This window comes from Tyto alba, unplaced genomic scaffold (genome assembly GCF_018691265.1).
Source record: "Tyto alba isolate M040663 unplaced genomic scaffold, T.alba_DEE_v4.0 Super-Scaffold_22, whole genome shotgun sequence".
Taxonomy (NCBI): domain Eukaryota; kingdom Metazoa; phylum Chordata; class Aves; order Strigiformes; family Tytonidae; genus Tyto; species Tyto alba.
The window spans coordinates 7,022,706-7,036,639 of record NW_024881296.1 but is presented as its reverse complement, the minus strand read 5'-3'; the positions used below and the strand labels follow the sequence as shown (position 1 = coordinate 7,036,639).

At 36.7% G+C, this 13,934-nt stretch overlaps 1 protein-coding gene across 11 annotated transcripts in view; it reads left to right on the top strand.

Annotated features, from left to right (window-relative positions):
• SIPA1L2 (signal induced proliferation associated 1 like 2) overlaps nt 1-9,338 on the top strand; it is a 280,300-nt gene extending 270,962 nt beyond the window's left edge. For 8 of the 11 annotated variants that reach the window (XM_033009207.2, XM_033009219.2, XM_033009164.2 and 5 more), the window contains 4 exons: nt 4,378-4,431; nt 5,379-5,502; nt 7,138-7,219; nt 8,101-9,338. In XM_033009207.2, coding sequence (XP_032865098.1) covers nt 4,378-4,431; nt 5,379-5,502; nt 7,138-7,219; nt 8,101-8,247 — 407 coding nt within the window. In that variant the 3' untranslated portion in view covers nt 8,248-9,338. The remainder of the gene's footprint in view (nt 1-4,377; nt 4,432-5,378; nt 5,503-7,137; nt 7,220-8,100) is intronic. The other 3 variants (XM_033009216.2, XM_033009226.2, XM_033009201.2) reach the window with 1 other exon arrangement.
• Nucleotides 9,339-13,934: the final 4,596 nt, after the last annotated feature.

Genomic DNA, 13,934 nt, shown 5'->3' with positions numbered 1-13,934 from the left:
TTAATACTGATTTAAGAAATTAATGCTAGAGTTGTTCTCTAGTTTGACTTTGCCATCCTGTTATTTCAAAGTTGTGTTCTGTTCTAGAGCCTGGATACAAGACTTAATTTTAGTTTTTTTCTTTATACAAGGTCTTTTCTTAATACCAGTTTATTAGAATTACCAATCTGATTCCAAGGTCAGGGTTTTTCCCCTGTGATATCTCTAGATTGTATGTTGACAACCTACGCATTTTGATCAGTTCAACATCCATAATGTGATCCTCACAATCCTTCATCTGTCTGCCTTCAAATGCAGTTGTATCTCAAATAATGTTAAATATAGCCTTTTTAGGTGCTTATAATGTTGGCATTAACTGGATTAAGAATTAAATACAGTAGCAAGATTTTTGCTACTATCATGTGTACTCAGAGTTTACTCATGTGTGTAACAAGAACAGCGATCTAATTTTTAGCTTTCCCACCATCCCCCCAAATGAACAGTTGACTAGGTTGTTTATTAATATTAGCCTTTATCCAGCTGAAGCTTTGGTCCGATGTAGAACAGCAGTTTTTGAGCTGTGGTCGGTGAGGGTGGAGGAAGTTATTACTGAAAGTGTGCTGATAATGCTTTTTGCTTTGTGAGGATTTAATTTTCATTGCTTTTGCTTGTCAAGAACCTTTGTGGGAAGCTGAATATTTACTTCAGAGTTTTCCTGAAAATTCTCTGTTTCTCCTAAGACAGGTCTACACAGTGCAATGGAGAGCTGTGCAGGTGTTAACTCCACAGGCTCCAGAAGCTGCATCAGTAAGGGGTTTTGCTTGAACTGCGTCTGTTGAGGGTCAGTGTCCACAAGCTGGACCACAGCGCAGCGTTATTTAAGTCATTGCACTGCCTTCCTCTGCAGGGCATAGATTTGACTCTGATACTTACCCAGGGATCATTTTTAGCATGCATGCGCTCAGTAGCAAGGGGTGTCCTTCCATTTCTTTCATACATGGACAGGCTACTTCCAGTTCCCTTATTTTGTTGAGGACTGCAGAGAGACAGTAACCAGGGAGCAGCTGACATGCCAGAAGTACCCTGTTGTGTTATTTTTGTATCCATCCCCGAAGCAAACAATAAAAAATAGATAAAACTGGATGTGACTGTACAGCAAAAGAGGTGGAGCTTTAGGGAGGGCAGTTGGGGTGAAAAAGGAGAAGTTAAAGAAGCAAAAGATACAAAGCGTGTTGAGCTGAATAAAGATAGGGATTTATAAAGTAAATTGGAAAGCTGAATTAGAAAAAGGAGAACAAAGAAATCTTATAAAAGAATAAGGGAAGAGGAGAGAATGTATTTTTTTAATTCTCCTTGTATTATCATTCCAATAGATTTCCAAGCTAGGGAGGAAGGACTGGCTTTCAATATGTGTATAATGTTGCTGATGGCTAATTTTGGAACTTTCTGATGTTCTGGGGGAAAAAAAGGAGAAGTCTTTATAGATGCCCGTAGCGGTTACTGTCATTATAGAAGAGAATTGACACAAACATAAACATTGATTATTTTTATGAATAGATCTTTGTACTATTTGTGCTACTTTAAACTGAGTTTATTATGCTTAAAAAAAGCTGTTTAGTGTTTGGCAAATCATACTGTGGGAATTAACAGCCTAAGAAAGTCCCTCTAATGTCTCTGATTTAGTTCATTAAAATAGGTGGTTTAAACTTCTAATTTTTTTTTCCAGGTTATTTTTATGAAGGTATTCTAGTGCCAATCAGAATAAAGTGTTTCCTAATGCCAATTTATCTTTGCAGAAACATCTGTGCTACTATAATTAATATTCTTTTAATACTTCCATTTAAAATCTTTATAGTTTGATGCAAGTAATGCTACACATAATGAGAAAGAAGTGAAGCATTCAGCATTAGAGATAATTATTTTAACCAAATTAGTATGTTAAACTGCTAGAAAAAGAAAAAAAATGAAAATATTTAGTTAACATTTGATCCTTTCTAGTGCATGCATGTGTATCTCTCTTTGCTTCAGTGCATATGTCAGTATATGTTTGTGAGTAGACCTGGCCTTAATGATGAGACAGTGGCTTCATGCACTATGCTCATTTCAACCTTTTCTGCTCTCCAGTGCATCAAAATTGTCTGGATTTTTTTCTGGCCTCTGTTAATGGCCTAGAACAATGAAAATCTAGATTCAAATTCATACTGGTTACAACTGTACAATTCTCTTACTTCAAAGTGAACATTAATTTTGTCTCATTTTTGGTCTTGCCAAGTTAACTGTTGCTTAAACTTTTGATATAAACACCAATATATTTTTGCAAATAGTTTTCTATGCGTGGGTACTATGTGGGCTTTGACAAGGATGTCCCAGATAAAAAAAAGAGCTCTAAGATTTACATGTATTTTCTTCTGTTCAGTAGGCACATATCACTTGAATAGGAGGTGCCCCTGTAGTTTGGAGGAAACAGAACTTATGTCTACAGCATCATAGTCAGAAATACACTTGATTTTTCTTTCAAAAAATTAACTGTCGGTGAAGGTAACTTTGATTTCATTTTTGTGAATATAGAGTCAAGATAATTCTGTTAAGAACAAATAAAAGAAAAATCAGTAGGAAGATTTTGCTCTTTGAAGCACAAGTTCAACCTTCACCACAATTCAGGTTTAAAAACAGTTCTGATTTAAATCGTAAATTGGGGAGACTATTGCTAAGCATGAATACTTATAGGGAGGTCAGGGAGATTTGATACAGCTACTGAAAATAAAAATGTGTCTTTAAAAGTACTTGAAAAGTATCCAAAGGCAAAATATTTTGCTAGTCCAGGATCTTGTTGGTGTACTAGTTATTACAGAGATTTATGGTGTTACTAACTTATTCAGAGAATTATTTTTGACACTAACGTGGCTTTTGAAAATTAAGGAACTGCTCTTCCAAGACCAACACAGGAATTTACATAGTATGTTATATGACTGGAGACTTCTGGTTATTAATGGCCATGTAGTGACTGTATTCCTCACCTGATGAATGTGAGAATATGATTTCATTTTTTATAAAGATATGAATATTGGAAAAATATGTTTAAGTTATTCTATCAAAATAGAAGAGGTTTAACAATTTATTTCCTGCTCTAAATGTTAATATTCTTTTTAAATTATGTGGAGCTGAAATTCATTAGGGGTTACACAGGAAGAAAGAGCTAATCTTCATTGCAAGCATCCATGTTCTTATGTTTTTGTTACGTGTTGAAATAATATATGAAAATATTTTAAAATACTGTGTTTTAAAATGGGATCATGTGATTTCATTAACAGCTGCATGTACCTGTTTTTGCACCTGCTTTTATTCATCAGGAAAAAGGTGCTTTCAAATCCTCCTGGAGAGATCAAACTGGCAAAATGTTTGGGTTTTTTTTAACTGACAAAGTAAAACAGACAAGTGGCCATTCTCTTTAATTAAGTTTAGTCTACAGAGGGAGAAAAATGCAGATTTTTTTTATATTACAGTAGAATGGCCTCTGAGACACAATGTCACATGTCAAGTAATATTGGCCATAGAAAAAATAGCAATACTATAACATTTGCTTCTGGCTTTGTTTTCTTCTATCACGTGGTAATGAAAATGTGAACAGTATAAAGATGAAACCAATAATTAAACCAATAATTAGATATGGTCTTCAAACTGATTGTGTACAAAGTCTTGTGTCTGGCCTACATACTGCATTTGATCTGGGTAACTAGTTTCGATTTATCTGTACTAATTAAATCTATTCTACTTTATAAGTTTCAAGTCCATAAATGATGTCATTGATTATGTGTTTAAAATTATATTCTTACGTTATTGTCAGCACATGTGAAAAAGTCATGTTCATATTGGCTGAGATCCATCACTAGTCAGAAATAAGGATAAAAATATGAGAAATGAGCTGTGGTCTTTAAAATTGAGGAAAAAATGACGTGCAACTTTTATTCATTATATTATAGAATGGTCAGTCTGCTATTCCTTAAAACTATTCATTTTAAAAATCCATTTAAAGAGCTTGTTAGTGATTTCCTATTTTTGTTTGGTAGAACTTGTAAACCAAAATTTCCTTCCTAGTTAAAAATACCTGGCCTGTATTCACTGTTTGAGTGCTTAAGAGTTTGGAGGGTTGTCTTTTCATGTATCATGCCAAGTTGTCATGCTGTGTTGCAATACTGAGCATTACGATTAGAGACACAGGGCGTGACGCCTCATGCGTTACTGTAATGTTGGTGTTATGTAAAAATGACGTTGCAAGGCTGAGAGTAAGAGCCAGCATGAGCTTCACTCGTGCACTGTGTGCGCTGTACGTGAGGGCCACAGCTGCTCCAGTGGAGATGGACTGTCTTGTTTATAGGAACATTCTAAATCTTATTCCAGGTTTTGACTCAGATGAAGAATTTGGGCCGTTCTGTCATCACACGCCGTTTCTAGGTGATGGTCTGGGATTGATGACTTATGCCTTTTGTAAACTTTCTTTAATATTTCCTATGTTTGCACGTTTGCATGATAATGCAAGCTTTGGGCCTGTGGGGTGGTAGAGCAAGGGGAGAAAGGGCAAGGCAGGCATGTTGTCGCCAGATTTTATACAAGCGTACAGACATGGATTTTGTTTGACAGAAATAAGTTAAGCTAAATCAATCTCTACAGAATATGGATTATTTTTTTTTTAAGAAGACAAATTAAATCTTAATGAATGCATCATTTACTCCTGTTCTGTGCAATGATGATCTGCATGGCATACTTCTATTATGTGGTGACTGATGTATTTTGGCAACCACACTGTATATCCATAGGTAATTACATCTGTGCTCATTAGATTATGTTCTAGTGGAATCCAATGTAGATAAAGCGTGCCTTAGTACTATATATAACAAAACCTCAATTGATAAAAACAGTGGGAATTTATTGTTTTTAAAGTATGCAGATTACCATTAGGCTCTGCAAATGCTTGAGACAGTAAAACAGTACGAAATGAACAGTGCAGATTTCTGAGGAATCTGATGGCTTAAAGTCCATGGAAAATGCACACCTTTTTGCTGAATTATTATTATCATTGGTTGTGGCCCTGAATTCTCCAATGGTTTTCTGCAGATTTCATCAAGACCGATTTACTGTTCATATCAACATTAACTGGTCCAAACAAATCTGTCTTACTCTGCTGACAGATGCAAAAAAATTGCTTTGGGGTTGCCTTTGGATGCAGATGTGGGGAAGCCAACTAACTGGAATATACTTTACATCTGCTGATTATCTTCAAAGCTGTGATGTAGAAACCTACATCCATTTCTCTAACTGAAGCAGGATAATGGCTGTAATATAGCCTTTTATTTTGTGTATATGTCCAGCTTTAAACGTATCCTTACATTACTTTTTTACAGATCAGAGAGTAGCATCTTTTTGCACCTTGAATGATATGCAGCAAGCTCAGGGCTTGGAAGGAACACAAGAGTTACCTTTGGATGAGAGTCCCACAGATGGAAAAGATTTCCTTGAGGCTACTGGGTATGTCAGAATTAAAGTGCATTTCTTACAAAAATATTGTAAGAAAAGATTTTCTTTTAATGTTGCATGTCAAATTGCTTGTATGCATGTTTCACTGCAGTTTGATAGCAGACCTGTTACCTTGACTGATCATGTATTTAATTTAGAAAAATGTTGTTTCTTGGAATCAACCTCTGAGCAGTTCTATCTAGAAAATTTGTAGTATAGTCAGATAAAGCACTCTCTGTAGAATAGGCCTCTGATGTAGAGTACAGTTAGGTGCAGAGTTTCAGCGAACAAAATTTTTCACTGTATTCCTCCTATATAATAATAATTTGTGTTACGCTTATTTCTATTTTCATTTGAATAGAACCCATAACAGAATTTCAACTCTAGTATGCAGTAACCTTATCTGCAGCAAATGTCTCCAACCTTGGAACAGGTGTTGCTACCTGTCTTTTGCAAGTATTTGCTACTTGCAAATCCATAAGTTTTCATTTATACAGAGGTAAATTAATCAAATAACCTGTAACTGAGGACTGCAGGAAACTTTTATGCCAAACTGCCCAATTCTTCAAATTCTTCCCAGTGCTCTGGGAGAGATTTTTTTCTTTCCTCCCCCCCACCCTCGTCTTCCCTGCTGTAAGGAGTATGCTTCTTAAAAACACATATTCAGCAGTAAAATCTGTCCACTAGCACACTTTAAAAGAAAAGCACATCTTTGATTAGTTTTGCTCTTCATCTTCAGGAATGGAAGAACAGGAAATGGAGGGAAAAGTTCTTGCTTGTTAGACTATCACATTTTAATTTTAACCAATTTTACACAAATTAACTTACCTGGTAAAGCGCATTTATTGTAATGACTTCTAAATCCACATCTTTCTCCAGCCTAGCGATCAGTAAGGATTGCAAAAGACTGTTAAAGATGTTCTGCTTTTAGCATCGACAGATCTGTCAGATTTGTGCACTTGCATGAAGCAGTTGATTCAGCTTTGTATATAAAGTTTCTCTCTTATAGACAAAATGATTCACATTATGGCTGATTTCCCCTATAACGTAAATGAAACTGTCTCCCACACAGTGCTCATTGTCATACAGGAAACGGAAGCTATTATCAGTATTTTCCTTCAGTCATGCATTTGTTTAACCTGTGGCAATATTTCATGTTTTGATCTTTAAACAAAATATTTGCTTCCATAAAGCCATAGGTTTATCCTTTACTGGAAATGACACAATTGCAGACCAAAGAACTCTTGGTGTTTTCGGTTTACAGTAATTGCTGCTGCAGCTTGCTTCAGGATTAGTACAGTCCTTATCAGAAGGGAGCTTGTTAACAAATGTGCTCGGCACACTATTTAGCAGCAAGTTTGACTTGCATGGTGAGGGTATGTGCAAATAATTCCTAAAACATTCCTTCTTAAAATCAGGTTATTTTCTACCTGGTTTGCATGAGAGGCAGTGTCATATTTCAAATACTGCAGCAGTGGGTTTACGTTCCAGTAATAGTCTTTTGCTGATGCTGTTTTTGTCTGTGTTTTCCTAACTATGCCTAAACTAATTTATCTCCTTTGCTATCACTAAAAATGCTACTCCACAAAAGCTGGGGGAGAAAATGTTTATAACTGACCAGAGTGAAGGTAATGGTTTACTTTACAGGGAACATGCTCCGAGTACTCTGACTGGAAAAGTAAACCAGCTAGAAGTCATTCTCCGCCAACTACAAACTGACCTGAGAAAGGTAAGAGGTCATGAGAGATATTATTACTTTCCGGTTTTAATAGTTAGATTTTTATGCGGAGTTCATCAAGGGCTTGAAAAAAGTACATCAGTTAAACTAGACGGTGTAATTAATGAAAGGTAGAGCCCAGTGGTTGATCAGAACACCTCAGTGCAGGAGGTCCTGTGGAAATGGTTATATGAACAAGCTGCCACAAGGCTAGCTCATGGGTGTTTACTCCAGAATAGCTGTCCTACATACAGTCATAGCCCAGAGAGAACGAGGCATGTTATCTCCACTCGTGGTACCTTGGGTTTGACAAAGGATGGGGTGGGGACACAGGCACTACTGCTATGTAGTTAACACTCTAGATTTGTTGTCCTTGTTGCCTTGTGGTATCTAGATCATGTAACAATGACTTGCTTCATGTCTCATTTGCTGTCTAATTTCTGAGCTGGAGGCAATGCCAGCAGGACTGGTAGAAATGAGACTGCTTTTGGTAAGAAAATAATCATCTAAGGGAGAAATCTTTAAATTGGGTATTTTTGTTCCTCAGCGTATGCTTGGAATCAGTTCCTTATGGATTGGGCTCTCACTTATGATTTGTAATAGCTGGAAGCTTCTTATCCTTCTAGTGTTTGAATTTTTTTGTTAAATGGAGTAAACTCCTATAATTTTTGTATTAAAATATCTAGTTTTCTTTTTAGCTTGCAATATTTTCTCAGAATGAATGAGGAAGTTGGAGCACATTTGGGGAATTAACTTACAGTTAGTAGTTGTCTGAATGGATTAGGGAGCTCAACAAAACATAGCTGTATGACTTGCACAGAAATATTAACAACAAAAATAAATGCTGTTATCACAACTACTCACGTTACTCAACTTTTATCTTTATTAACCAGGAAAAACAGGACAAGGCAGTTCTCCAAGCAGAGGTACAGCATCTGAGACAAGATAACATGAGACTTCAGGAGGAGTCTCAAACAGCAGCTGCTCAGCTGAGGAAATTTACAGAATGGTTTTTCAATACGATAGACAAAAAATCCTAATGACTGGGCCCCTGGAACATACTTATTTGAACAATGTAACAGCTGTATTTTTGAATTAGCGGGGTAATAATTTCACTGTGTTCACAATCCATTTTAGGTGTTTCTGCTACATTCTCTATCCAGCTTTATTCATTTGGAGAGGAGAGAGAACTGTGGTAATCAGTCTGTAAATTCATATGAGGAAAGCAGAGAATAGCAGATATTTGTTTGTGTGCAGATGAATGTAAAAAATCCTTAGTGTCATTTTAGACATTTTTAGAAATGCTCTGGCTGGGGCTTGCCTGAAGAAGAATATTGGGGGTTTTAGTTCCTGCATTTCAGGTGCGCTGGTGAAGATGTTAAAGCAATTTACATTAGCTTGGGCTTCAGTATTGTAAGATAAAAAGAATAACCAGACATAAACTTTAATGTTTAAAAGGTGCTCTATTTTTTTGTATGTACAGTAGTTTTATTTCCACAGTCCACATTGTCATAGCAATAAGAATGGAGGTATAGTGAATAGTCACAGAGCTGTGTTTATAAAATGTTAGCACTGATGTGTTTAACACTAGTTTGGATGCAGATACATTAGAGATTATTTATTTGCAGGAACAAATGGTGCCTGAATATAAACAGTGTTCTGATTTTCTAAAAATACACATGCCTTGTAAATGGCTCACTGGGGTTAGCCCACTCCCAACTTCAGTTACTTTTGTATAGTTGATGTTCAGCTAAACAGTTATATTGCTTAACTATTGAAATCATGTACGGTGTGAGCCAGCCAATCAATTGTACAATGCCAAATTTGTTTATCTTTGTACAGAAGCTTTGATCAAGTGTCTTGTATTTAACACCTTTATTTAAGCTTATTTAACCTTAAATTGTTGTTTTTATAAAGTTTGTTTTATCTGCACTATGGTGAGATCAGTTGGTTGCAAGTTGTAATATTTTTAGCTTGCCAAGACTGTACTGAGGAGTTCTAGAAAATTCTAACAATTGGATGCTGCTAGTACACAATTGATTTGTTTGTATGCTTTAACATTTTTATCTGTTTAATTTGAAATGAACATACATCCTGCTTTTTTAATAAATGTTAAAAATCTAAACCTGAATTATTTTATCTGGTATTATCTATGATCACTATTGTCAGTAACAGCTCAGGTTTCTGTTCAGCCCACTCACTAGGTTCTCAGTCCAGAGACAGTCCAACCCCCCTGAGTTTTCATGAGACCTTGTTACCAAGGAGGGGCTACCAGCATTATCAAACTTAATTTCTTTGGTGCATCTTGTCCTATAATTGAGGAGGTGTCTTTGCAGGTCAAGGAACAAAAGCTGTTTTGTCTGTTCACAGGCACTGATTAGTGACCTCGGGGAAAAAAACTGCGTTGCCCGAAATACGTCCTAAAGAAAGTTTTCAAAAGGGATCTAGTTTTCTCTTACTACTTTACATTAGTTGTAGGAGCAAATAGCTTGCCATCTTCTTGTGCCTGCAACTGAGGAATTGATGGAAGTGTTCACATATGTGAGCTGTTCTGTGTATAGTACTGAGCTTAAAATCTACACCAAAAAAAGTAGTTTTGCAAAATCAAATGAAGCTAATGAGCACATTTGACTTATCCTTCTGCGAGGAAAAAAAAAAAAAAAAAAAAACAAAACAGCTCAAGATCATGGTTGTATCCCAGTTTCCTTTCAGCAGCTGAATGCATTCAGGCAAACCTACAGAAAACTGTTGAATAGTTGAAAAATATATTCAGCCAATGCAAGTAAAATTCTGTGTCCACTGTTAGTGTACTTTGGCTAAGAAATGTTTTGTAACTTGGACAAATATCTGCCTCTGCTGTAACAATTGTTCTGAATGACTGCTCCTAGGAAAGGTTGTACATGGGCAGATAATCAAGGCTTTGATATCCTGACATTCAAATGAAAAAGACTATTTTGTCTTTGTATATTTCATCAAAAACTCTGACTTTTACATATCAAACAATATCCATTAAGATGTATTAACAGAGTAATTAAACATGGCAGTCGTATTACGCTAGATTCTGATTTAAGCACCTTACAGGAGTCATTAGGAAACCCATCTGGCTGGAGACCCTGCCAAATAACAGTGCTGAACAACTTGGGCAGTTTGTCTGTGAACATGTTTCCATGAGGATCATTTTGTCCACTTTAAAAAGCCGTGCTAACCGAAATGAACTTGAGAATAACCTTGTTGTGAAGGGATGCTATTAGATTTGTGTAAGAGTTTATAGTCCAATAGTAATTTTAGCTTCTTATCTCTCAGTTATTGAAAACAAGGGTTATTCTAACTACCTGCACAAACATGATTTTCAGTAGCTATCTTTCTTCTTTTCCCATCCAATTGAAAACATTTGATTTTCAAAAGTGATGGAAAACTTTGTCTACAAATCTCTTACTTCCTTTGCTGACAAAAGCAGTTGTGTCAGAGGCATATGGTTCTTTCTTAAGTAACTCGCCATGGGAAAGTTTTTAGTCTGGCTGTTACGTTTTAATGGCATGTGAATACAATATTTATCAGAGACCATAACAGAGTTTTGGCAGGTAAATGACTTTTAATTGGACATATTCATTAACTGTTTTTTAAGAATAATCCTCTCACAGATATTTTGCTAACAAAAACGTCTGGTTTAGACACATGGAGGCAAAGACTATGTCAACATAAGCAACTAGTATGGACACTAGTAAAATTCGGTGTTGCTAACCCAGGTTTTGAGAGTGGGAGGTTATCTTTCAGGCTCTTTCTGTCCAGTTCCATGACTCAACACCTTTTAGTGTCTGAAATAGCATGCTAGGTGGGCTCTGGCTTAGAGCACAGAGCTTCCAGACAAAGCTAAGACCAATCCATATGAACCAAAGCAGAGTTAAGTGGGGATGATTGGGAAATTCACTTCAAAGACGTGTTTGTGATCTGAATTAAAACAGTAATATGGAAGTGTTTTAAATGCCAAGAAGCTCCTCCCAGCACAGCAGGCTATGCTGTGAGGTACTGAGATGCAGAAATCAAATGTGAGCCAGCACGGGTGTCTACTTCTTTAAAAGGGACAAATACAAGTCATGGCAAAATTAAGGCAGAAGTAGAGCATTTTGTAGAACTGGCACCCTAATTTATATGTTGATCTTTCATTATTGAAGGGATCCTTACTGAGACATTTCTCACAATGTGGACTATATTTTATTATGTATAATTTTTTCTGAGACCGCTATTAAAAATGTAAGCAAAGAATCCAATGGCACATGAGCCAGAAGGATCATTTCTGCCATAGATTCCTGGCCTGGCCAGCCAGGGGGAGGGAGCTCTGTCTGGGTTTAGACGAAGCCATGGAGAGACGGGTCCTAAACATTTTGCAGTCTTTGCTCGTACACTGTTCTCTACAGTTGCTGCAGAACAAAGTGAGGTAGGTACAATTCCAACCAGTCTTACAAATCTAAGTCTTCGCTATTTTGAAGACTCTGATGTCACTCACTGTCTTACCACAATACTATCTTTCTGAATCAGTTTTTGAGTCATGGGTAAAACAACTAGTCAAGAATGTCTATTTCGAAAATAATTGTTTCTAGCAGATTTCCTAAACCAGAGAAGCAATTGAAAAAAAAAAAAAAAAGAAAAAAAAGAAAAAAAAAAAGGAAAAAAAAAGAGGGCAGTCGGGGATAGAGAGGACATTTTCTTAGTTTTATTTTGATTCTCCTTTTGGACAGACAACCGACATTGCTGGCTGTTGTACCAACTTATGGGGACATAGCAGGACCAGAGAATGGAATGATCAGGCCAAATTGCTCATAGCCTTCCATTTTAGAAATCACTTAAAGGTTTCAAACATACCAGTGTTGGAATCCTATTTATTTTATTGACTTCTCTAGGGAAATAGTTTCATGTTCTTTGTTCAATTTAATTAACATGATCCTTTTTCCTCTGCTAACCATTGATATTTAAAGGATTCTTTGCTATATAGCATCACAGAATTAATCTAGTAGCAGTCATATTGACTGTGTCCTCATTGGAACAAACTGGGGCTGATGAATAATACAAATGTGTTAGTTTTGCAGAAAGGCTATAAATCTATTTCATGTTCTTCTGTGTTCCTACTATACAATAGCAAATCACTAAATCTCAAAAGCTGAAAAACAGCAGATGGGCATTTTCTAACCAATGTCATAGAAAAAAAATTTTAAAAATTATTGAATATGCTGTTGATATTGGGTCAGGTGTCCTTGTGTCTAGCTATCAGCTGTAGGTGTTTAAAATAAATCTGAGGAGAGGTGATGGAAAGTAAGGAGATAAAAACATGCCATGTCAGAAAGTGAGACATGTGAAGTGCACCAGTAGTAATCATGGGCATTATATGAGTTGTGCTTTTATGGTGACAGATGACCCTATGTCCAAATACTTGAACTTCAATAAGAGGAAATTTTCATGTAACTTGTTTATCTTTTGTAAATCTGCTGTTTGGAACCCAGAAAGCAATTGTGAGAATACCTCAGGAAAAACTTTTGTCTTGAGATAATCCTGACCAGAACTCAGCAAGGTCTGCAGTACTTGGATAGTTATGACAATGTCTAAGCAGTGAGGCTTAGTTATATTGAACCCAAATTTAAAGTGTTAGAAGCTCACTCCTTTTTTGATTCCCATTTTGAAACTGGTGAAAGTGTGTGACCATTTGAGTGACCAGTGTTAATAATAGAATAAATAAGTGACCCTATGGTTGTCCAGTCCTAAATACTAGTCTGTCTATCTGGGGTTCTTGTTACCACTAATACTGCAGTCTTGCTTTGAGCTCAGGCATAACTTTGATAGATAATATTTTCTGACTAATTATTTGTGGAAACCTGAGTTATCTGCATTCTGATCAATGTTGTGTTTCTCACTCAGCACAGGTGTTTTATTCAAAATGATGGATGTTCCTTTCATGAACCCAAGACACAGTGTTTCCTTTCAAAACAAAATATTTCTCTTGTGCGTTAGAACAGTGCTCCAGGAGGTACACTGGAATCAGAATGGTTTGGGTTGGAAGGGAGCTTAAAGATCGCCTAGTTCCCACCCCCCTGCCACGGGCAGGGACACCTTCCACCAGCCCAGGGTGCTCAAAGCCCCGTCCAGCCTGGCCTTGGACCCTTCCAGGGAGGGGGCAGCCACAGCTGCTCTGGGCAACCTGGGCCAGGGCCTCACCCCCCTCAGAGTCTAGCACTAAAGCAACTTTGAGCTGTTTGTGATTAAGGTTGACTATCTTCCGCCACATAGCTCCCAGATTCTTGGTCTTCCCTTCCTCTGCAAAGAACTGTGTTTCTCAGTAGGGGTTTCAGTAAAAATAAGCACAAACTAAAAAACTCCTTAAGACTTGCAGTGTCTTCATTATGTAGGAAATCAAGGGTTTTTTAAAGGTACAAGTATCCTATCTTGTTCATTTCTGTGCCACCTTCTGTCAGGAAGCTTAAAAAGGAACTTCAGCATGAATCAGTGCTTGAACAATTCAAAGCCTGTTTGCTGAAATGCTTACGTATGAATAGGGGACCTTAAACATAAGCACTAAATAACATAAAAATTTGTTCAGCATGCTTTTAGTCTATATACAGACCAGTGGCAACCTTGTTTCCAATGAGGGAAATGCCGTTCCATCAATTCCAGTCTACATTGACTTGGATGATGAGGAATGAGTAATCTGCCATTGAAAGGAGAAAGCAAACAGTGGGCT